General features: G+C 50.7%; 1 protein-coding gene across 1 annotated transcript; it reads right to left on the bottom strand.

The window, feature by feature from the left end:
- Window positions 1–1,131: 1,131 nt before the first annotated feature.
- On the bottom strand, window positions 1,132–23,344 carry Kcnh6 (potassium voltage-gated channel subfamily H member 6). Its single transcript, XM_028780639.1, has 13 exons — window positions 23,244–23,344; window positions 22,304–22,534; window positions 17,098–17,259; window positions 16,793–16,995; window positions 13,643–14,068; window positions 11,920–12,319; window positions 10,763–10,962; window positions 10,339–10,591; window positions 6,834–7,027; window positions 4,858–4,942; window positions 4,127–4,283; window positions 2,682–2,862; window positions 1,132–1,910 (listed from the first exon to the last, which is right to left on the bottom strand). The coding sequence occupies exons 1-13, from the start codon at window positions 23,317–23,319 to the stop codon at window positions 1,629–1,631; spliced, it is 2,850 nt and encodes a 949-aa protein (XP_028636472.1). The 5' UTR covers window positions 23,320–23,344; the 3' UTR covers window positions 1,132–1,628.
- Window positions 23,345–25,042: the final 1,698 nt, after the last annotated feature.

Below are 25,042 nucleotides of genomic sequence, written 5' to 3'. Positions count from 1 at the left end.
GCATGAACTACTTTTTAAAAATTTGTGTGCAGGCACGTGAGAAGGTATGCATACATGTGTGTATGTGTACATATATGTGTACGCATGCAGAAGCCAGAGGACAACCTTAGGTGATGTTCTCAGGAATGCCACTCACCTCCTTTGAGACGGTGGCTCTCCTTGGCCTCAAGTTCACCAGTTAGGCTAGAATGGCTGGCCAGTGAGTCCCAGGGATCCCCCTGTCTCAGCCGTCCCTCCCCACCCTCACCCAGTGCTAGGACTGCAAGTATGCACCATCACTGCAGGGACTTTTATTAGGGTTTGGAGGGTAGAGTTCAGGTCCTCAAGCATTTTACCCACTGAGCCATCCCACTAGCCCTCACATGTTGTTTTGAACTAGTTTTACTAAGGGTACAAAAAGTTAGCTTTAGCATTTTAGTTTGTATAAACACTTGGAAATGTGTGCTTGTATACTCACTAACAGACTCTGAGGCATCAGATAGAAATTGCAAAAGGAAGGAAAAATGGGCTGGGGGGACGGATTAGAATTATCTGAAAAGCAGTGATGTTTTAACATGTCTTTCAAGTGAGGTGTGTGGGTTGAAACTGTGTTCTCCTTTTTCAAATATGTTAAGTTTAACTTTTTGATGAAATGTCGTTTATATATGGGAGTGCACATTTTCCTAACCAGAACACATCCATATACCCATCACCAGAGCAGAAGGCAAATACTGACATGCTCAGAAGGCCTGCTCACACTCTGGTAAGTGCTATAGTCTCTCTGCTACCAACTTAAGACCTCTCATGCAAGGACAGTAAAACCAACTTCCTTAAGGCTGTTTTGAGGGTTAGAAGAACAGCCATGTCCAGGGCAGGATGGTGGGATGCTGGACAAACACTGACTATGGCCATGATTCTCTATGGACACAGGCAGAATCTCTGCTTCCCTTCCACTGGAGATAGCTTCAGGTTGTGGAGCTCCTGAGCTCAGCTGAGACATCTTCAGGTCTCCAACAGGCTGAATGTGGGAAGGGTTTGGAGAAGGTCCCAGCATAGGCACGGACCTGAGGATGTTCAAGAAAGTTACACATCTAGCCCAACATGAAATGTTGAAGACTTTATTAGCTATGTGATACTACATGTCCCAGATATTGTTATGGGACTCTCTGGGGTAGAGGGGCTGAGGGCTGGAGCTCTGTCTTTTATGTCCACCACAGAGGACACCTCCAATTCCAGCCATACTAGAGGCTTTTGGTAAAGGTCTGGTCAATCCTGGCCTTGGGTCTGGGCTTTTGAAGCAGAGGGTGTTTCTGAGCCGGGGGACAATCACTTACATCCCCAAGCAAGACTCTCCGGAAGATCTGAAGCATCTCTCTCCTCCACTGACTGTTGCATCCTGTAAGCTACCTCTGAGCAACCCTCTTCCTGGCTTGCTGACAACAGGGAGTCCCAAGAAGGCTGGGCCAAGTCCTGAGCCTCTTTGCTCAGGTCATCCTGATCACCTGGATCAGCAGTCTGTAGTTTTTCTGAGAAAATGGTTTTCAGAGATTTATGGGAGAGCTGTCTGACCCTCCCTGAAGGGGGCTTAACTCTCACCTTGCTATATTTAAAGTCCCTCATGGTAGCTTTTATCCTAGGATCTAAAGGCCCTAACTCCTTGTGAATCCAGGATCCGAACCATGTCTCTGAAACTCCAGCTGCTTGGGAACAGAGCTGAGGTGTTCAGGGAGGGAGGGAAAGCGGGAAGCACCCAGTCCCTGTACTTCCAGGGGACACAGGGGTGAGCCTAGAGGTGACAGGAGCCCCTCAGGTTGCTCCTGTTCTGAAGATGGTACCAGAGTTTTATCCATTGTCATGGCCACGTGAGGTATCCTGGGGGAGAAATTCCTGGGCGTCCGAATATGTTTGTCCAAGTCACCATAGCTTAGCGTCTGGGAGGAAAGGCAAAAGTAAAGAGGGTATATTGTGTATGGAGTCTTACCCTACTACTTCCAGGTCAGGTGAGATATTTTTTCATTTGGTGCATGTGTGCATGTGTGTGTATGTGTGTGTGTGTGTGTGTGTGTGTGTATGAGTGTGCACCAGTGCATGTATACATAAGTCATGTACATGTGGAAGCCAGAGGTCAGTCTCAGATGTTGTTGCTTAGGAGATGTCTGCCTTGCTTTTGTGACAGGATCTCTCACAAAGACCTAGGGCTTGTCAATTAAGCTAGACTGGCTGGCCAGTGAACCCTAGGGATCCACTTGTCTTTACCTCCCCAGCCTTGAAATTACAAGTGTATACTACCATGCCTAGCTTTTAACACGGGTGGTGGGAGTCGAACTCAGGTCTTAACACTTGCATGCCCAGCACTTTCCTAACTGAGCCACCTCTCCCAGCCCCTAAGCTGGATATTGATCCACTTTGACCTCTGGGATGGGAACAGGAAAGAGCTCTAACTGCTCCTCCTCAGGGAACTGGGGGAACTTGGGGGAACCTGAGGGGCCTATTGAATCTCCCAGTGGGGACTGTGGAGTCTGTGATTACCATGAGGGCTCTGCCAGCACTTGTCTAGGCTGCCCTGTCCGGCGATGTAAATCATAAAATGGGCAGCAGAAGATACAGCTTCTCATCCTACCACAGACACTGAGGCTGAGTTGAGGGTCAGAGAATCATGCAACTGCTTGCAGGGAGACCCTGGGGATCCCCTCACCTCTCACCTGTGTAGAGGGCATATGTCCCACCGGAAGTGTAGACTCTGAACTCTGAGTCACTGAAGTTTCAGGAAACAAGGCCAGGTCACTGGAGGCAGGGGCTCCCAGGATGTAGCTGGGGTGGTCCTGTGGATACTGAAGTAGCTGTAGGATACGGCTGAGGTCTGACGACACACGGGACTCCAGTCTGCCAGACAAAGCACCGTGGTCAAAGTCAGGGTTCTAAGAGCAGCGCAGGTGTCAAAGACATCTCTCACTTTTGTGACCCGACCTCTTCCTGTTGAGTGAAATGGTAGCCTAGGGCATAGCTGAAATGATTTTTTTTCCCACCAGGATTCACCCAGCCTTTGCCCAAATTCCCCTTAGCTCATACCATCTTTCATGACACCAGGAACTAGGAATGGTGCATAGCACCACATTCAGTCTTTTTTTTTTTTTTTTTTTTTGGTTTTTTGGAGACAGGGTTTCTCTTTATAGCCCGGGCTGTCCTGGAACTCACTCTGTAGACCAGGCTGGCCTCAAACTCAGAAATCCACTTGCTTCTGCCTCCCAAGTGCTGGGATTAAAGGCGTGTCCCATCACTGCCCGGCCACATTCAGTCTTTTTTTTTTTTTTAAATATTTATTTATTTATTTTATTGATGAGTACACTGTAGCTGTCTTCAGACACACCAGAAGAGGGCATCCAATCTCATTACAGATGGTTGTGAGCCACCATGTGGTTGCTGGGATTTGAACTCAGGACCTCTGGAAGAGCAGTCAGTGCTCTTAACCGCTGAGCCATCTCTCCAGCCCCACATTCAGTCTTAATGATGCTTTAATGTAGGTATTTTCTTTCTTTCTTTCTTTCTTTCTTTCTTTCTTTCTTTCTTTTTTTTTTTTTTTTTGGTTTTTCGAGACAGGGTTTCTCTGTGTAGCCCTGGCTGTCCTGGAACTCACTCTGTAGATCAGGCTGGCCTCGAACTCAAAAATTCGCCTGCCTCTGCCTCCCAAGTGCTGGGATTAAAGGCATGCGCCACCACCGCCCGGCAATGTAGGTATTTTCTAATTGTACCCATTTTATAATAAGGTGAAACTGAGGCACCAAGCTGTTAAGCTCAGAGCTTGCTCACACTCTGTCTTTTGAGTTATACAACTATGATTTGAACCTTCCTTGCCTCCAAGCCTTCCCTATGCCATCCACAGGCAATCCCCCTTTCCAAGAACCTCTGGAATTTGTTCCTGTACATGGGTGTATTTCTCCCCGGCTCCCACCCCAAAAAGCATAGTATGTTCTAGGGTTTGCTGGAGGAAGCCATGCTAGCTATCATGCTAGTGACATAGAATTAGAAACCTTCCCTAAATTCTAAAACCCAATCAGGCACCCAGTGATGCCCCTAAGCTACCAGGAGGCGGCGCCTACACCCAGCTGACTCCTTTGCAGCAGCCCACCCTTGCCAGGGAGGTTCTCACCTGTTCATCTGGTCTTGGAGCTGTTCTAATTTAAAGCCTAGCTCCCGAGGCCAGCAATCCAGGTCCTGTCGTGGGTTTGGGGGACTTGGGGGAATTTGCTGTAGCAATTCAGGCCAAAGCCCAGATGTGTCTGAAATGCTCAGGGAAGGGGCAGCACCTTCAGGAAGGAAGGGGACAACCTTTGCTACATCTGACTCCACAGGCCTGCCCCTTCTCACCAGAGCCCATGTGCTCCCTCTATTTGTCTGGGGAACACAGTATAAAGAGTGGTTCTCCTTGCCTGGGTGCCCCGAGGACAAGGTCCTGTTCTTAAAGAAGTCTGGCTCTCCCGACCCAACTGGGATCTCTGTGAGAGGGAAACTGGGAGCCTCGGCTTCAATGGAGCGGTCAGGGTGGGGATTTCTAGCTCTGGTCTCATTGCTCATAGAGCTGAAGCCTGGGGAGGGGCAGGAATCCCCTGGTACCTTGATACAGAACCTTAAGCGCTTGGCTAATACCCACCCCCAAAAGAAGCACCCAGCAACCAGTGAGCTCTCCCTCTCTGACTCATCTGACACAGGCCAGCAGGGCTGGGGAGAAAGGTAAAGGCTTCTATCTCTTTGGCCAAGGAAGAATCTTTCCTTACCCCTGAATGGCCGAGACATCCTCTTCAAGGAGAGACAAAATAATGGGGACACTAGAAGGGGCTAAAGGATAGGCAAGACCCCTGGGCAGGGGCTAGCTGGACTCACCTGACTGGCTGTCATTGAGGAAGAAGCCTTGAGAGTCTTGATTACCTGGGGCCTGTCGGGGTGTTGACTGGAGACCCCCATCTGCCTTGTAGGGAACAAGAGCAACAAGTGACAGGGACCAGAGCTGGCACAGGGTCTCTTTCTTTGTTCCTCCCTGTCCCCAAATTCCCCTCTGTGGCTCTTGTAACAGGTGAGTGAAAAAGTAGAAACAGGCCTCTAGACACCCCAGGGGAACTCGGCAGCCTCCTGCAGGCTCTCTCCTAAGAGGCTCTTGGGCAGGTAAACAGGCCTGGAGATAATGAACTTACCCCGGGGAGCCAAGTAGAATGCCCCAGAAAAGTCTTTGGAGATGGTTTTATCAGCAGCAAGCCTCCAGGGTGGGTGGCAGAAGGGCCCCTCCCCCACTGCCTTTTCTCCAGTGTCCTAGTGGCCCACACTCCAGCATGGGCCAGTCAGTAAGAAGTATCTTTTGGTGAACACCGGGTCTGGAACCCTCAGTCCACTCTAGTGGTATCCATGGTGGCATTTTTTGGCTACAACCTTTCTGGTATCATGATACTCGAGGGCACCTTGGGGTTACAGTAGACTCTGGCTAATTAAGACCATGAAGACCACATTCCTTCTACATCCCAGTGGATGACACAAAGGCCACCAGTTGGCTCCCAATAGCTAGGCCAACAAAGCAGGGTACTTTCTGGGTACTGTGCAGTTCAAGAAGGGAACAGAGAGTCACAGAGGCAACAGCATGGGGAGGGACAGCCACAGTAAGGAAGTCAACCTTAGCACCACACTCTAGAAGCTGTATGCCACCTTGGCCATAAGAGTACTTCTCTGGGACAGCTGAGGGACAGAGGTGACAGGTAACGGAGGTGCCGAGGTTCAGTGCCTCCCTGTCTTCTTACTAGTTGATTTCAGACTCTTCCTCCAGGAAGGCCTCTGAACGTCCATTGAACCTGTAGTGCCCACCCTCCTTGACAAACTGGATGTGATGGGTACTTTCACTTCAACTTGTCACAAGTTAACTTCATCTGGGACGAGGGAACCTCAACTGAGAAAAGGACCACCATCAGATCAGCCCGAGGGCAAGACTATGGTGTGTTTTCCTGATTGACACGGGAGGACCCAGATCACGGCAGGGGGTGCCACCCCTGGGCTGGTGGTCCTGGGTGCTATATGAAAGCAGGCTGAGCAAGTCATGTGAACAAGCTAGCAAGCAGCATCCCCCCATGGCCTCGGCATCAGCTCCTGAGTCTAGGTTCCTGTCTTAAGTCCCTGCCCTGACTTTATTGGATGATGAACTACAGGCGGTAAGATGAAATAAACCCCTCTCTCTGCAACTTGTTTTTGGTCATGGTGTTTTATCACAGCAATAGTGACCCTAAGACATTAGAGTACCCCGGACATTGGCCAGCTCTTATGTGCCCTTGTGGCTTCTTTGCCTTTTTAAATGAATGGTGCTTTATTTCTCCTGGATTGCTGAGTAATAAGCTGAAGAGACAGCTGTATCCCCATGTCTGGCACCAGGAGTCCTCTGGTGTCAGGTCCCATCTTTTTAGCTTAGTGCCGTGTGATGGGAAAGCCTGGGTTTTAAAGCCAGACAATTTGAATCTGCACTTTGCATATGGCTCTGGCCAATTAACTTACCCTCTCTGGTGGTCAGTTTATTCATTCAGATAATGGCAATAAGAAAATCACATGCAAGGACAAGACTAAAACAACATAAAAGAAGCCCAAGGATTTAACTCACAGTAGCTGCTCATTAAATGGGAGCTATCACTATAGTTAGTGCTGTGTTTGTGCACAGTAGGTACAGAAGCATCCCAGCTAAGGATGCATGAGGGGTTGAAGGGAAGAGGCAGTGGTCAAATGCGTCCCTTAGGCCAGGAAAACCAAGTTCACTGCAGGCTGACTGGGTGCTATTCACAACCAGCTCTCTGTGAACCACCGCCACCCCAGGCCCACAGGCCCAGACTCACGTCCCGCAGGTTGAAGGTGACCTCCAGCTTATTCCAGAAGGTATCTGCAAAGGCAGGGTACATGTCCAGCACCTCCAGCAGGTCTGCTCGGTGGATCTTGTGAAGGTCGCAGTAGGTCAGGGCACGCACGTCCGCGCTAGATTTGCCTGGCCTGGCATGGAGACTGGCAGGCTCCCCAAAGATGTCATTCTTCCCTGCCAACCAGAAGGATGGTGGTCCCTCCAGGATCTTGCTCCCTTATGAAGACCTTCTCTCAGGGCCCCATTTACTGTGATCTTCCTACCTCCCACGTCAGAGATCCCACAGAGCTGGGCCTGGTGCTGAGGGGGTCTGAGGACAGGGATGCATGTACTGGCTTTGACAGGGAAGAGGATGAGGCAGGCTATGCATCAGTTCTCAGTTCCACAAACATTCCCTCAGAGCTGCTCTGTCCCGAGAACATGGGTTCCCTTTTTGTCTTAGCCCCTCAGAACCACCTTCCACCAGAATGTCCTTTGGTTTGCCTACACCCTTTACTATAGTTCCCACTCTGGCCAGAGATAATAGGCCATCAGGGACACTAGAAGTCCCTTGCTCAATTTCCTTCTGTTCCCCTTGACCCACTGACACGATGGAGCAGGGAACAGAGGACCCATGGAGGAAAGCCTCCAGCTTCCTCAGGTTAGACCTGGAGTTCCTGTTTCTTGGTCTCCTTACTTTCCGTTGTACAAACATGGAACCAGCGTGCCCCTGACGGCAACCCTGGGAAGCTACCTCCCCTGTCTGTGAGTGTCTTCAACCCTCAAATGGGCATAACAGTGTCACCTACTCCACTGGGCAGTTTGCAGGGGCAGAGGTGGCCATGTTTGAGAAGGTATCCCTCAAAGCCAGAGGGCCCATAGTAGGTCAATGCAAGACACAGGAGGGATGGAGGTCACAGTGGACACGGGGTAGATAGCCAAGTTAGCTGATGCAAGTGTTAGGTCCTTGCAGACCCAGGAGCTATGCTGGCAGTTGGATATAAACATGAGTAAGAGATGCTCCCACAAGAGTCCCTCAAATCCCTAATAGACAGGTACTTAGGTTGTCAAGGTTACAGAATAATGTATCTTAGAAGCAGATGCGACCAAGAGCTCTGGGCTATGAAAGAGGGAGGGACTCCTATGCCTAGCACAGGGCAATGAGGCAGGGGCTTTCAGAAGGAATAACATTCCAGGAGAAGGAACAGGTCCCCAGGAGGAAGGGACTTTGGGCACATGGTCGTCCCTGCATAGTCAAGGCTGGGGGAAAAGAGGTTAGAGTCAATGCCATAGACCATGGTTTATTTGACTCCTACTGCACCCAGGAAAGCCCAGGCTCCTCAGCCTTGTGACACTGTTCAAGGGACACTCAGTTCAGCATAGACAGAAAGATAGATGGAGGATAGGCATATGCCACCAGGAGAACAGGATGGAAGGTCATCCCTGTACAGGAGGGGACTGGGGCTCAGAGAAAGAAGGGACTTGCCAGGCTCACACATGAAATCCTGAACCTTGATATCTTCTAGGTAATGTAATATCGACCTTCATTTTTTAACACATGAAAAATTATGATCTAATGTCTTTTTCTACTCAGGACAAGATGAGAGGATTTCTTGTCTCTCACTGGAACTTAAATTGGGCGAGCTTCTCAATTATTAATATTAATCATCCCTCCCATGTAGGTGGCATTTGTAACGTGACTTGGGTGGGAGGAAAGGACTCACAGGGGAGTCCATGCTGTAGGCCAGCCTGGAGAAAATGACTGCATCTGCCTGACAGGTGCAGGGCGGGCTCTGAAGGCAGACTGGCAGCGTCACAGAAGAGCGGGGGTCATGGGGTGATGAGAAATAGTTGTTAAGCTGGAGTACCAGGGGACGGAGACAGGGCTCACAGAGTGACTTGAATGGGTGGAACCATGGGTTTACCTTTGTCCCATAGGAACCTGGCAAAGGGTTCTGAGTGGATGAGGATTCTGTGCAGATGTATGTGTAACTGTTGGCTGTTGGGAGGCTGAAGCACTGAGCATGTTCCTAATGTGAGGTCTCAGGAAGGGAGCTCCTGAGACCTGCCCAGGAGGGCCAGACCCAGTGGAGGCTGGTACAGAAAGCACATCTGTCAGTAAGGGAAACAGTGCTCTACACATGACTGGATGGGGCAGAGGACAGGAAACAGGCTGGATGGTCCTGCAGTTGGCTTCAGCTCCGACAGTGGAAGGGCAGGGGACAAGACTGACTTTGTGGGGAAGGGGTGGTGTCAAGTTGGAATCTGTTACACTTGGATTGGCTTTTTAAAATCAATCACTCTTTCTTTCTTTCTTTCTTTCTTTCTTTCTTTCTTTCTTTCTTTCTTTGTTGACGGGCTGTCTTAGAGCCCAGGCTAGCTTTGAGTGTGTGTCACCATGCCTGATTAATGTAGTGCTGGAGATTGTTTCCAGGCCGTCAAGAATTCTAGGCAAGCACCACACTGAGCCACATTCCCAGAGCTCTGCCTGTTTCAATCTAAGGAGACGTGGGGTCTAGGACACAGCTCTGAGGGTCCTTGTGGTTCAGGCTGTGGAACCAAGGGGCTTGCCCAGGTAAGGCTGGGAAGTGAGAAAAAAGCAGAATACCAGCCTCGGGTGACCAGCCACTGAGGGCAGGGTGATGGAGAAAGGTGGGCAGAGCAGGCTGGGAAAGAACCAGGGCATGCAGATGATGAGGACCCAACATGGCCAAAGTTAGTTGGAGATGTGGGGTCAAGGGCTAGGAAGATGCAAACAGGAGACAGGACCCTGAGGTACTCGAAGCCAAGTGACTTGCCGATGGTCACAGGCCAGGCAGAGAGCTGGATTAAGGATTCTTTGAGGTAGGTTTAAAACTCTCTGAGGCCAGCAAGACTCAGTAAATTAAAGGGCGTGTGACCCTGACAACCTCGTGTGATTGCCAAAACCTACATGGGGAAAGGGACAGCCAAGTCATTCTGTGACCTCCGCAGTCACAGCACACAGTGTGGTGTCGCTGCCCAATGAATAACTAAATGGTTTTTTCTTTTTTTAAATCTTTGCTGTTGTTGTTTTGTTTTTCTTTTTTTCTCTCTCTTTTTTCTTTTTCTTTTCTTTCTTTCTTTTTTTTTGTTTTTTGTTTTTCGAGACAGGGTTTCTCTGTGTAGCCCTGGCTGTCCTGGAACTCACTCTGTAGACCAGGCTGGGCTCGAACTCAGAAATCCGCCTGCCTCGGCCTCCCAAGTGCTGGGATTAAAGGAGTGTGCCACCACCGCCCGGCATGTTTTGGTTTTCAAAAAAGGGTTTCTCTGTGTAGCTCTGGCTGTCCTGGAACTCGCTCTGTAGACCAGGCTGGCCTTGAACTAACAGAGATCAGCCTGCTGAGTGCTGGGACATGAGCCGCCACAACCTGGTAACATCCAGGAACCTGAGCAACACTGCTGTTAAGGATACTCATTATGAAAAAGGCGACCCGGTAGGGCCTCTCCAGCGTCAAGCCCCTTCGTGTCAACCCTAGCTGACCCACCTAGAATGGCCACGACCACGTCATCGCGCAGGATCTCGATGGAGCCGCGAGATATGAAGTAAAGCGTGGAAAGCACGTCGCCCAGGTGCACCAGTGTGTCCCCAGGTGGCGCGTGCGTGGTCTTGAACTTGACCGCGAGCGCGCGCAGGCACCCCTTGCTGGCTCCGCGGAAGGCGGGGCAGTGCTGCAGCAGCGCCCGGTGCAGGTGCAGGCAGATGTCCGCCTGCAGGCACTCAGGGAAGCCCTTCAGCACCTGCGGGTGCGGGATAGGGAGAGTCCCTCGGGCGCAGCTGGGACTGTGGGTGTATGGGTAGAAGGGTGGGGAGCGGGGGGGGGCAGACTCCACCGGGTCCTGGATCTCCCCCAAGGCATGAGCCGGGCAGCTGGTGGCCCACCCACTCCCTATCAGGGCTGCAGGACTCACTGCGTTCATGTCGATGCCGTTGGTGTAGGACCAGGCGTGCTGGAAATACTCTTCCAGGCGCTGCCGCAGTGGGTTGGGGATCTGGTGGAAGCGGATGAACTCCTTGACACGCAGCATCTGCGTGTGGTAGCGGGCAGTGCCCGAGTACAGGCGCTGGATGATGGCCGACACGTTGCCGAAGATGCTGGCGTACATAAGGGCTGGGGGCGGGGCGAGATGGGAATGAGGAGCTGGGGTGACTCCTGGCCTCCCAGTCTAGGCAGGACCCCAGGGGAAGGCCCTTCTCTCTCCTTGGTGAAGCACGTGGGACACAATGGACAAAGCCCCTGGGCCTCCTGCCCTTCTCACCCTGCTTGTACCTCTTGGCTCATAGGCTAGACTTCTTTGAGGAAAGAACTAGGGCGATGGTGTTTTGTTTTGCTTTGTTTTCAGGTTCAGATTTGTTTTCTCCTTCAAGTTGCAAAAATATAATACAGGGAAAACTCTCTGTCTCTGTTATCACCTCTCCTCTTCCCTCTTCTTGTTTTTGTTTTTCTAAATACTCTGAACATGACAACCTAATGTGTTAATTTCCATACCACCTCTAGAGTTCTTAAGCCAGGTGTTCTGGAAGGCAGGAAGTTCTGCACAGAGACTGTGAGCTCTCAGACTTCTAGCTGACCCCTGGGCTGGCCTTGGGACTAGAGACCTCCTAGCTGTGGGTTTCCAGCAGGTTAAGACCTTTGGCTTCTCCTCTGGAAACTGGGCTTCTAAGAGAATTTGACCTGGACTTCTGTGACTTGCTCAAAGGAGTGGCTGGCCTGTTATCGTCTACATTTTTTTTTGTTTTGTTTGTTGTTTTTGAGACAAGGCCCCTCCGTAGTGTTGGCTATCCTGGAACTAGCTCTATAGACCAGGTTGGCCTCAAATTCAAAGATCTGTATGCCTCTGTCTCCTAAGTGCTGGGACTAAAAGCATGTGTTACCACTGCCTAGCCACCATCTAAATTTTTAAAAATAATTTTTAAACAAGGGCCCTTTATGTCCTGCAAATAGCCTGGCCTAGAGCAATGTCTAAACAGCTCAAATTTGTACGTAAGTGGTGTGCACGCACATATACACAAATCTGCATGCTGCCCATTTGGGGAAGTACTCTGTACAGCCCAAGGTCCCACTCACAGCCAATGAGCATGACGCAGATAGAGAAGACCTTCTCAGAGTTGGTGTTGGGTGACACATTGCCGAAGCCCACACTGGTGAGGCTGCTGAAGGTGAAGTAGAGGGCGGTGACATACTTGTCCTGGACAGAGGGTCCCGAGGCTGGGTCACTGCCATTGTAGTGTTTTCCAAGCTGTGCACCCAGGCTGTCCAGCCAGCCAATCTTGGGCTCCAAGTAGGGTCGCTCCACGTTGCCAATGGCGTACCAGATACAGGCCAGCCAGTGCGCAATGAGCGCAAAAGTACACATGAGCAGGAAGAGTACAGCGGCCCCGTATTCAGAATAGCGGTCCAGCTTCCGGGCCACGCGCACCAGCCGCAGGAGGCGCGCTGTCTTCAGTAACCCTATCAAGGTGGTGGTCTAGGGACAGAGAAAAGTGGAGAAAGTCAGGGGTCAGCTCTCAAAAGGGTATATTCAGGCTTATGTTTGTTCTTTTGTATTTGTTATCACACAGTCATTTCACAAACACTCAGGAAAGTAGCAGGCACTTGGCCGAGGAATGTAAGTAAGAAGCTCAAGGATTTCTCAGGCAAAGTGTAGAGCACCGTTCTGACTGCTAGGAGAGAAATCCCATGGGAGCAAGAAGGAGGAAGAGATCAAATCTGCAGAAGCAGGTCAGGGAAGGCTTCATAGAGACGACATGAAGTACATCAGTGAGAATGAAGCTAGGGGGCTGGAAAGATGGCTCGGCGGTTAAGAGCACCGACTGCTCTTCCAGAGGTCCTGAGTTCAATTTCCAGCAACCCCATGGTGGCTCACAACCATCTGCAATGAGTTCTGGTGTGTCTGGAGACAGCAACGGTGTACTCACATACATAAAATAAATAAATAAAAATCTTAAAGATTTAAAAAAAAAAGAATGAAGCTAGTTCTCCAGATAAACAGGAGGAAGGAGGAGGGTTGCTTTTGGTATGGGACCACAGGTGTGTCTGACTTCCCCAGTGGGTCTGAGGATCTGTGAGAATCTTGGTTTTAACTCCAAGGGCTATGGGAGCCGTGGGAAGTTCTGAGGGAGGAATGGCAGGGCTGAGTAAGAGATCTGAGACTTGTCCTGGCTGCTGTGGAGAGGACAAAACCTGGGGGAAGGCAGGGATGAAGTCTTCTCGGTGTGGGCAGGCTCAGTGGGAGCGGAGGGGGAAGGAGCAGACTTGGGAATGGTTCAGGTTGGAGGTTTGAGGGAGGCATATACACTTGATACCTTCTGTTGGACAGGCAGGGGTGACAGAGGTTGGGAACCCCAAAGGCAGAATAGCATGAAAATGTTCTCACATTACCCACAGGAAACAGAGTGGGCACAGAGAAGGACTGAGGTAAGAAGAGATGCAGGGATACATAGGTGCATGGATCCATAGGTGCATGGATCCATAGGTGCATGGATCCATAGGTGTATACACATGCAGCCTGTGTATCCTCTTCCTAACTCCATGGTGACAATGGCTCACAAGATAACATACAGAGTTGGAATTATACTATGTACTTCTCACAGAGGTCCTAATCCTCTCGTTGGACCTATTAAGAGAGATGGGTAGAGGGATGGTCCCAGGTCTGGAGGCATATAGCTAGGGATGGCAGATGTCTTGAGTCCCCTCTGCTTCCATTTACTGCCTGTATCAGTGATGGGCACCACAGCTGTGAGGCAAGGAGGGGCCAGCATGGCTGCCGGCATGGGTCCCATATGCTCACCTCATCTGAGCCAGTGCGGAAGATAAGCAGGTCAAAAGGGATGGCAGCCACCATGTCAATGAGGAACCAGCCCTTGAAATAGTGGACGGCGATTCGTCGGGGGTGGCTGACCACCTCATCATTAGTGTTGACGTAGGTGGTTCGGAAGTTGATGACAATATCCACGACAAACATGATATCCACAATGAGGTCTACCACGGTGAGCGGGCTGCAGGTATAGCCACAGGTACCACGCTGTGATTCGTCCTGGTCGCTGAGCAGAAAGGCGGCGGAATAGGGCGTGAAGACGGCTGTATAGATGACTAAGAGCAAGATGAGCCAGTCCCACACGGCCTTGAAGGGGCTGTAGTGCAGAATGGTTCCTCGGTGGATGCGTGGAGCCTGTAGCTTATACTCTGGTAGCACGTCTGCTCCCAGGGACAGGACCTGGGATGGAAGCCATGTGTGGTCAGTGGGACAGCCAGTGCTAGTAAGACAGGTGTATGGGGAGGACTGGGGAGAACTGTCACAAAGTCATGAAAGGCAGAGGGACAAAGGAAGGACACATGAGGGACAGCCATGTCTGGAGGACATAGGGCAGAGGGAGAGGGCAGGGCTCTGCCACATGGTTGATCCCTGGGAGCTCACAAGCTTTCTCAGGAACAGCTCTTCTTGGGGTGAGCAGGGCCAGGCCTACCTAAGGCCATCTTGAATATGTTTTAAGGGAGAGCCTGGGTTGAGATAGTTTGCTGGGCTGTTTGTCTTCAATAGGCTTTGGGTGGCCACTGGTGATTGCTTGCTTGCTTGCTTGCTTGCTTGCTTGCTTGCTTGCTTGCTTGCATGCTAAGGATTAAAACTAGGGTCTTATTACACATGGCAGACCAGTGCTCTACCATTGAGCTAACTCCCCAACCCAAGTTTGGGGTTTTTGATGGGCACAAGTCACTTCCAGAAGAGTCTTTATTCCTGAGGGCTAATGAGATCCTCCCTGGGACAACTCTGAGCATCCCATGCATGGAAAGAGCCAAATTTGGGTTGAGATTCAGCCAATCTGGACACTCAACAAGTCCTGGGCTCCACGGAGCAACATCTACATCCCTTATGAGTCACTGCAGTCTGTAAAGCATCCTCCTTTTATCCTGGTGCCTCCAAGACTATAGCAATGGACGATTGCTAAGACAGAAACCAACAATTCCCAGCTGCCTAACATGAAGCAAAGCAGCTTGGGTATCAGGAAGGGCATGTGTTTTTGAAGCCAGACTCCAGGCTAAATTCCAGAGCTGCTATTTGTTTTTTTCTGTGCCTCGAAGCAAACCTAATAACCTGTGATCCCCTGTTCCCTCACAGGTACAATAGACAACAAACTGCATAGGTTATATAATGTGGTTAAACAAGATGTATTTGTCTGCTTCCAGGGCAGTGGTCCTCAACCTTCCTAATGCCACAACTCTTTAATACAGCTCCTCATGTTGTGGTGACCCCCCCCAACAGTAAAATTATTTCATCACTACTTCATAACTGTAATTTTGTGACTGTTATAAATTGTAAGGTAAATATTTGACATGCAGAATATCTGATATGTGACCCACCCTCAAGGAGTCACGACCTATAGGTTGAGAACCACTGTTCTAGATCATCCATACTCCACTGTCCGACTTTGACATGGTTCCAGTAAGGATGGGATCGAGGAGGAATCGACCATCCCCACCGGCTCTTCCACCATCACTGCTGTTATAAGGAGAACACCCATGCTAGGCTCTGATCTTGCAGACAGGATCATCAGGAGATAGGATCACAGGACGAAAGAAATCAATCTAAGAACTGATTCCCACTAAAATGGGACTTATCTGACAGCCAGACCCCTCAGTGGGAGCCACCATGTTCTGCTGTGCTCAGCTTTCAGACTTTGCCCATCTTTTACTTCCTCAGGAACCCACTTGGGATCCCAGATAGACTTAGACCCTCTTTTTTTCAGGGTTCTTTTTTCCCTCTTATTCCTATTTGCAGCCCTGATTGCATCCATACTCGGCTCAGTAACCTATGTAGCTTCACGCAGCAAGCTCTGGACCCATGTGGGCTTTCAACCAGGATCTACCAAAGTATCCCTGGCAGCTGAACTCTGATGCAAAGTAGCAGGTCATGTTACCACATCCCGGGACACCAGAGCTCTCCTCCCTGCCAGGCCTTTTCTTAGTCCTGTCTGTGAGGCTAAATGGTTTCCTCCATAACTGGTGCTTCAGATGAGAAGGGCCAGAAAAAGGATTGCCTCGTCCCCTCTGCATTCCCTTGCTTGTTTTGTGCCCTGGGCTCTTCTCCACGGCTTAACAAAGCCCCCTCTGTCTCCTGAGCTGGTACTACTTAATGCCAGTGGGTCCTCAGAGACCATTTGATCTTTTTCCTGCATAGGATAGCTCTGAGGCCCAAAGGTAGGGTTGTCCTTTGTCCAAGGTCACGTACTGAGCCAGTGCCAGCATCCAGTTGACTCAAGTCTCAAGCAGGGTTCTATTCAATCCCTCCTGGAAGAATCAGGCCAACAAGCCCCTTAGAAGGGACTGTAGGATCAGCTGAAGCAGAGGACCCAGTAAGGGACATTTGGGAAATAGAAGATGCACAGGAAGGGCGCTTAAAGATGGATCCCCCAGGATATTACTCAAAGTTAGCTAGAGATACTGACACTACCCCACCTCTGCCAGGCATACTGTTTGTATACTGAGGCTAGGAGTGGTCACCATCCCAAAAGCAAAGAGAAGGAGCAGGACCAGAGCAGGCTCATCCCATCCCTCCTTCCTCTCCTTTTCTTTGCATGAGCTTGATCCTCTGTTCCACTCCTGCCTTGCGGTTGCAGAGCCACAGATAGGCTCCAAGGTAGCCTGTGTTTTCTCCTCCTATCCTTCTGGTATCTCTAGCCCTAGAAGGTACTCACAGGTCTTGCTCACCCAGCCTCTGCTGATTCCAGACCTCAGGGCTGTGGCCTCCGGGCAGGCCTTCCTTCACGTCTTAAGAATCAGACTCAAACTGTACAAGAGGAGGCTGAGGACTCAGACCAAGGTGTGAAGCGGGTTGGACGAGTCACATCTCCCTACTTAGTCATGACCTCAGAAGAGCTGAGGTCCAAGGGACCCATGGGGTCTGACACAGCCCACCACCACCCCTTTCCTGCAGATCCCATACCTGGGTGACCTTTTCAGTGACATTCTGTGTCCGCTCCACCACCTTGTGGGGAGCGATGATCTCAATCTCTGTAGTGGAGCCTGAGCGGTGCTTCTCCAGGTTGAACTCCACGAAGTTGAGTGTGAACTGCGGAATCTGGCTGACGGTTCTGTACTTGCCCCTGCCTGGGCCAGGCCCCTGTCCACTTGGCCTGTGAGAGCCCTCTGAAACCAGGGTCAGGGTCAGAGCGGCCAGGGCTGGGGTGGTGGCCTTGAATCTCCCTTAAACGCCCCCCCCCACGACTATTACTCACTGACAGCACTCACCAGAGCCCAGGAGACCGTGTGACAACAAACGTTGGGTCAGGCTGCGACTGCTGCTCTTGGCCAGGAGCTGAGCCAGGTCCTCGAAGTTGAGGATGAACATGATGACAGCCCCGTCCTCATTCTTCACGGGGACCACATCCACCAGGCAGCGGAAGCTAGAGGCTGCAAACCCCATTGGCAGGGGTAGGGTCGGTCACTGAGGAGGCCCTTCCTGCAGTGGCTAAGGAAGGGTCTGCGTGAAGGTCAAGTGAAGGGTAACCACTGGACAGAAGAGGCCTGGACAATGACCAGAGCTATTTGGCAGAGGGTAGGCAAAGCTGTCCAGCAGGTCCCCCGCCCTCCACCGGGCAGAGCAGCTCATTAGGAGATAGTGTAGCATAAGGTCCAAGCCCATGCTCGGCTCTCAGTTCAGGGCTTAGCTCTGAGGTTTGCTTCTGTGGTAATCAAGGCTTAGCAGATGGGGGTGGATTAAGTGGGGAGGTGAGGGAGGACATGCCATCCTCCTGTAGCTCTGGCTGGCCCTGGGCTCAGCTCCCGTAGAGCCATCCCGCAAAGATGCCTGCTTCCCCCACCATTGGAAGGAACTTGCTAGGAACACATCAAGTGCTGGGCGTGGAGCCAATTGGCACATTAGGCCTTAGGAGGCTCTGGGAGCAGGCGAATGAAGGTTCTGAGAAAATGATTTGTTGGAGATGGCAGGGGACTTGGGGTAAGGACCCCTGGTCTCTCAGCAGATAAGAGGTTGGGGAGGGGAGGAAAAGGTCTCACTTTTGAAGATAGAGCTGGAATAGCACCTCCAGGTAGAGGCTTCGGCCAAGGAATAGACAGGATAGTGACTGGGGGTGGGGTGGGGTGAGGGTGGGGCTAAAGGAGGAGGGAGAAGGCCATGGAAGTAAAAGCTTTTAGCATCCCAGATCCTACTGTTGGCACCTTATGCCTTTGGCCATACTATCATCTCCGTGCTCTAGGGTCTCACGGTTGGCAGGCAGATCTATCTCAGAGTCCAGTCTATGAGCGGGCACGCCTTAGGTGTACTGTGTCTATTAATTCAAACTATTATCAGGTGTCAGTTCCAAAGGCAAGATCCCCAAGGACAGCAGGCTCAGGTGACCATGCAGATCAGAGAGCCAAGCTGCTTTTCCAGAGGGCAGGTTTGGGTCTCTGTCACCTGTCCTGGGGATTGATAACAGACCCAGTGTCTGTGAAAGGACAATGGATCCGAGCTGTGTAGTAGGAGCGCTGTCACTGTAGGGACCACCAGAAGCTCTTTTCATCAGACCCCATACTTAGCACTTACTTTCCAAGCGAGGGTGCAGCTGCCCCCTGCCTTCCAATCTTCCCACTTTCCTCCTGGGAACAGGAATCTCCCAGATCAAGATCAAATTCCTGGACTCCCAGGCACCAGGCAGCCATCTGCCAGCTGCTGCCTGGGCCCAGGGGAGACATCCACACCAGAGACACTGCCTGCCTGTTGAGCCTCTCTTCGGCTCATAGAGGTACAGTGACTCTGGTCAGCTTGGGGCACAGTGATGTTCCTGTCCCTCAGACCACACTCAGTCCCTCTGGCCCTGGAGAGATTAACCTAATGCCAGATGAAAAGCAGCGCTGAGCAGAAGTGCAGGTGCTCCGGACTTCCTATGTCTCCGGGACTTCCCAGGGCCATCTTCAACTGGTTGTACTCAACTGATGCAGAGTCTTGGGGTGGACCCTTGTATCAGTAACAGCTGGGGAGTCGGTAGGGTTCTCATGTGGCTTTTCTTGTCCCACCTATCACATGGGTGGCAGCAGATGAGAGGATTTGAAGAAAGCCAGAGTGATTTCTCTTCCTATACCTTACCTGTGACTCAAAGCCCACAAGTAACTGGCTCAGTGGGAGAGAGAGGGAATTGTCCTTGTCTGTATTGAGGAATGGCAGCCTTCCAGTGTCTTTGCTCTCTCCCTGGAGGAAAAGCCAGTCTCTGCCTGATTCTTCCTCCGAGGCGTTCCTCTCACACATACTCCCTTGATCAAGAGGAGCTGCCTGGCCCCTAGGTCACCCCACGTCCTTCTGCGCTATCACCCCTTAGCCATGTTCATCTTATTTCTCACAGTTCCTGTCCCCTCCCCATTCCGACCCTTACCCTCTCTTCAACATGGCCTCCTTGTTGTCTTTTACCTTTTGGGAGTCTGAGGTTGAAAGTCAGGATATCATGCATGCAAGACAAATGCTTTACTACCAAGCCACACCCCTTGCCCTGCCCCTATCTCTTTATGTGCACCTCGCTTAGCACTGGGCTGAGAGCCCTTAGAAGACTGATGCTGTAAGCTGCTGCTGCTACCAGGAGGGGTGGCTGCATCGTGCTGCTCTCGGCTTTGCCATCCTGAAATTTGTAGGTTAGTGTGTGGAAAACACAGGGGGACAGGGTGGGGACAGACCAGTATGGTGGGTGGGACAAGAAAGCCACATGAGAACCCAGACTGTTCTTATCTGGAGCTACAGTCTAGAAAATGCTGGAGAAACGCCAGGTCACTAGTCTAGCTAGCTCATCAGAGCATAGGACTTGGTCAAGGTTGGCAGGACTAGCCCCTCTGACAGGTATCTGTTAGGGCGGTGGCAGGGGTGAGGGATCTGAGTAGAGTTATGGGCTCTAGCCTTGCCACGGCCTCCCTTCTTCACCTTTAGGATTTTTCCTGACAAATGGAAGCAGAGGAAAGGCTTTGATTCTGAGGGTTTTCTGACAGGGAGGTGGCCATGTTACACAACTGTAGCTCTGTGAATAGACTTAGGACATAGACACAGAATTTTCCGTAGATTACCCTTTTAAAGGGAAAGACACAGCCAGGAGGTGGGGGAACTTAGGCTCTTAGCATCCCTTTAATCTCAGCACTTGGGAGACAGAGGCAGGTGGATCTCCAAGTTCGAGTCCAGCCTGGTCTATAGAGTGAGTTCCAGGACAGCCAGGGCTACACAGAGAAACCCTGTCTCAAAAAACAAAAATAAGGGGGAATTATAAACAAACTAGTTGGAGATGTGTTCAGGACCCCTTCCCTCCTCCTTGGTGTCAGAGATTGGGGCAGAGAGAAAGAAGAAATCACCGTTAGGATGCCTTTAAGTGGAACTGTGCAATGTATATGAAGATGATTTTTAGATCATATTTTAAAATCACACGGTCAGAGTGGCCTGTTAATGTGGACATACATTATCAGAGCACCACAGGGCAATGTAAGCCCTCTTCTTGGTTTCAGGCCAATTCAGGATGGTCCAGGTGCTCAGAGGCTTAGATAACAGGACAAGGAAGGCCTGAAGGCAGATTAGTGCAGGCTGGAGCTACGGGAGCATCAGATATGTGGGGAATTTCTCTCTTTTTACTCAGAGCCAGTCTCTAAGACTAGGTTCCCAGGGTCTTTTCTGTTAGCTGAAGAACCTTGACAGACTTCTGAAGACCTGAATCTTGATCTGAGGGGCCAAAACTTAGCCTTGAATGCTGTCCTTTGTCCAGATACCTACAGGGCCCAGGAGTCCACGATCGTCCCTCACTTTCTGGGATGCATGTAGAGCTCTAGGGTCAAGAAAAGAAACAGAACAGACCTACTCTCTTGGCACCTCTACTTCCCGCTGTCCCGCCTTGTTCCTCTGGGACCCTTCTCACTCCCCTGACTGTCACCTCTTCCTTGCAATGATGTGAAAAGGTGAAGACACAGCTTTTAAAAATATTCTGACTTTGTTAACCCTGTGAGTACAGCCAACCTAAGCTGGATGCTTTCCAGGTCTCCTGTTCTTTGCCTCTATTACAACACTTCCCACTTGCAACTCATTTGGTTAGCAGCAGAAAGAGACAGCCACAGGTGTGGCCAAGATCCGAGTCGTGAAGCTCTCAGAATCCTGTAAACATACACACATGCACACACATGCATACACACACATGTATACACACATGCATGCATTCACACACATGCATACACACATAGCCATACACATGTACACATATATACACACATGTACACACATTATACACACATATCCATACACACATGCATGCATGCATACACATGTGCATACACACACACACAAACAGGCACATGCACACGTAGTCATGTTCCACCCACACACCAAACCTCTGGAAGTTAGGTTTTTAGCACCCCTTGATCCCAATCTAGAGGTGTCTGCCCTGTTTGTACTCTCTAATGGTTCCCTGGGGCAACATCTCTCTTCTGAGTGTTTCTTTCACCCAAACTTCTGCTCCTAAGCATTGAGAGAGTTGAGGTCCTTTCTCTCTTGGGATTACTCAGAACAAACATCTCTGAGGGAGGGTTCAAGAGACTTCAGTTCCAGTTGCCCCCTGGCAATGGGATCTTGGGAAAGGGCCTTCCACACCCATGAAATGAAGGGAGTTATCTAAGCCAACGGTTCTTAAAATTGGCAGCAAATCAGAACCACTGGGGAGATTTTTTTTTTCCAGATGCACCTGCCTGGCTTCATCTTGCACCTTCTGAGTCAGCCTCTCTCCAGGGAAGATATATTTTTGCAAAACACACCCCAGGTAATTCTGATGCAGAACCAGTTTTGGGGAAGACACTGGTGATTTCGAAGAGACTCAGTTTCTGGTTGTAGTTCCATACCCTCATCCACTGAGAGAGACTCGAAGGCTGCTGAGCCTTTGGTCCGCAGCCCCTAGCTTATGTTTCTGTTGTGCTTTCCAAGGGCTTGGGCAGCACTTAAAAACACAAAGTCCAATTAAGTAAGCCACCCAGTTACAGCAAACCCAAGGCTACCTTCCCAAACCACTGGACTTAAGTGAACCAGATTCACTCTTCCTTTCCAGCTAGCAGCCCCCATGCACTGGTGGCCATAGAGGCCTTGGGGGGCTGACTCCTCCCTTAATCCCCAGAGCAGATGAGGGAAGGTTAATTTCCATCCTACCTGCTTGACAGCTGGGCCTGGCAGTGACAGAGTAGATAGCTGGGAGATGGGGGAGGGAAAGTGGAGCAAGAGGCTCTGTTCTAGACCAGTACCAATAGTTGGCTCAGCCCAATCTCAAGTCCCTTAGAAGACATAACATGTAATTCTCATTCTCTCTCTCTAACAATAAGGAAACTAAGGCCCAGAGTGGAGATAGAATTGGTCCAGGCTCTTTTCTTTGGCTCTTAGGTCAGACCTTTCTCCCAGGGCACGCCATGCTACATGAGAAAAATAACCCATAGAACCCTTGGCCCAACTGTGTCTCACCATCCTTGCGATAGTAGAGGATGTCCACCTTGCACTCTTCAGCCCCGAGCAGGGCCTGTGCCAAGCGGGACACAGCACTGCTTGGAGTGTTCGGGCCCGTGAGGAAGTCACAGGTACAGGGTCGCTGCATCACCTCCACACGGGAGTAACCGAAGAGTTCACAGAAGCCGTCATTGCAGTAAATGATAGCACAGTTCTCCATCTGCGCATTGGCAATCAGGAACTTACGACCTGGAGTGGAAGGTAAAAGGTAGGAAGATCGTGGCATCGAGAAGTGGGTAGCCGGGAGAGAAAGATTATAGGAACTGGTGGCAGCTGAGGAGGGGATTTATAAGCAGGAGCAGGCAGGAGCCAGAATGAGGGAGGTGGAGGTCAGAGCAAGGGAAGGTGGGAGGACCAAGAGTCCTGGAGGAAGGTCATCCCTTCTGGGAGCACAGAGGGATGTGAAGGAGGAGGGGAGTAGAAAAGTAGGGGTGCAGGAACCAGGCTTGGGGGCTGTGGGGAGATCAGGACAGCTAGGGTCAGTACAGTGGGAGGAAGGCCCCCAGAATCCTGCAACAGTACAGGAAGTCCAGACCAGAAAGCAGGACTGTGACCAGGCAGCTGGACCTGCTCTTTGGATGAAGAGCAGGAAGTCAAGCAAACCTCTAGGAGAGGCATGAATGGTTTGGAGGGGTAAGTGGACAGTGACTAAGAGGTCAGGCCAAGAAAACTGCTGTGGGGTGGTAGAAGAGCTGCATACTGCCTTAGACACAGAACACATGGAGGAGGTGTTGGAGACATCAAAACGAAAGATTTTGTATTCAGAATCTAATCCCCCTCAGTCCCCCAGCCCTGCCTTTTCCTTTTACCCCATCAGAAGTTAGTGAACAGTTTGGCCCCTCCTGCCATCCAACCCGCACAGCAAAGAGTCCCCCACACCCCAAAACCTCACACTTACTCTGGCCCTCAAACTTGCGGATGATGGTGTCCAAGTAAGTGTTTTGGGGAGCAACGTGGCCCCTGCGGACTGGCATCTTCTCCGTAACTGTAACAGCACTTGCTGGGTTGACCCGCGCCCTGGCTCCTGGAGTCTCCGTCAGTCCTGGGGCTCAGCAGCATCGGGCTGGGGTGGGCGCCGCCCCCGGGGAGGGCTGTCGGGCCCCGCCCGTCCTCCAGCGTCTGCCCTCCCCGCCCTCTTTAGGCCTCCCGCTCCCACTGCTCAGCGCTCCTCCTCCTTTCACAAGGCTCGCGCCCGGGAGCTGTCCGCGGCGTGGTGCTGAAATAAGCCAAGGGACGTGGCAGTAAGGCGGGGGATTCAGGACAAGGGCAAATTCTCTGATCCATCAGGGGCTCTGAATCCTAGAGAGAGGGGGAAGGGGTCTTGAACCTGGGATATTCTGAAGAACTTCTGCTCATGTCCAAATAGACAGTGGCCTCCGCATCTCCTTGAACCCCTTCTGATACTGAAGGAGTTTTCCAGGCAGGTGAGGGCAGAAGTTGCTAGGGGCTTCAGTTAGTCTTTTATTGAAGGCTGTCTGCAGGAATTTATTGCTGCGACTGACTACGGCAATGGGACACTTAGGCCCCTTGCACACAAATGCCCACCAGTAGGTTACCAGTGCCCATACATAGCTTTTAGTGGCAAATCCAGCTGGAACCTGTTCTAGGAAGATGCAGTATCATACAGAGGCAAATCTTCAAAGAGAAAGAGACAGATCTACAACCACCTATTAGCAAGTGACTACTGATAAAAGTATCTGCGTACTGATGAAAAATGAACACACTAGAAGAAGCAAATTGGGGTGGGTAAAGTTTATTGAAAAAAAAAAAGAGGAGGAGGAAAGTAGGACCACAGTTCATTAAGCACCTTGGTGGACTTGGAACTTTGCAAATGGCTCCAAGACCAATTTTGAGCCACATTTTAGTAGTGGGCATTCAAAGTGAAGCACACACCTTCAGAAAGGCTCAAGGATGGTGTCAAGAGGGGGCTGAGCTGGGGGATGGGAAAGGTGAAAATGCAGAAGAAAAAAATTGATAAGCAGCTTCCAATGCTAGTTTGAACATCCAGATTTAATGGATGGACAGCTGAGTTCTTAAGAAGTTTGATGCTCAGAAGGAAATATTCTGGCAGAAATATAAACTTTACAAAGCGAATGGGGGAAGGGAGGCAGCCGAGGAGGCTCAGTGGGGCATCTGCTGTAGTCCAGGTGAGAGGCTTGGAGTCCTGGGCTGGATGTACCCTTGCCATTCAGAGTCATAATACCTGGTGGGGGACCTCGGCCACAGTGCCTGAGAGATGAGAGAGCTGCTAAGTGTGCTCTCCTGGGGGAGGGGCAGAGATGTCTTGGCTGTCCCTGAATGTGAAGAGCAGGCTGGCTCTGGAAGAGAAATGGGGACAGTATTTCCTATACAGCCAGAAGCATGGGCATGCAGTGAGATATTAATTCACTTGCTTATGCATTCAAGCATTTTTCTGGCCCCCACATTACAAAAAGTAATCCCAATGCATATTAAGCCTCATGGACCTAACAGCTAATAATGAGGACAAATAAAGGCATTATAATAACACATAAATGACAGAATAGTACCTAGGTGTCATCAAGGGTCATCAAGAGTCTGATCCTGGAGCAGAAACTGTTTAGAATTAGGAAGAACATGGGGAGTAGCCAGTCTCCTCAACCCATGACTTTAGTATTCAAATCTCTAAGGAAAGATGATCTCATGTTTGAGCTACCTGGTGCCTCTTCCCAGTGGCTT

This window comes from Grammomys surdaster, unplaced genomic scaffold, assembly GCF_004785775.1.
Source record: "Grammomys surdaster isolate TR1022 unplaced genomic scaffold, NIH_TR_1.0 371, whole genome shotgun sequence".
In the NCBI taxonomy this organism is placed as follows: Eukaryota; Metazoa; Chordata; class Mammalia; order Rodentia; family Muridae; genus Grammomys; species Grammomys surdaster.
This window is presented reverse-complemented; position numbering and strand designations above follow the sequence as displayed.

Excerpts from the sequence above, each read along its gene's own strand:
- Kcnh6 (XM_028780639.1), bottom strand. The coding sequence starts at position 23,319 with ATGCCAGTCCGCAGGGGCCACGTTGCTCCCCAAAACACTTACTTGGAC. Across the intron at positions 10,963-11,919 it reads CTGCGTCATGCTCATTGGCT|CCCTTATGTACGCCAGCATC; the intron begins GTGAGTGGGACC and ends CCCCGCCCCCAG. Across the intron at positions 2,863-4,126 it reads CTCCAAGACCAGATGAACAG|ACTGGAGTCCCGTGTGTCGT; the intron begins GTGAGAACCTCC and ends TTTGTCTGGCAG.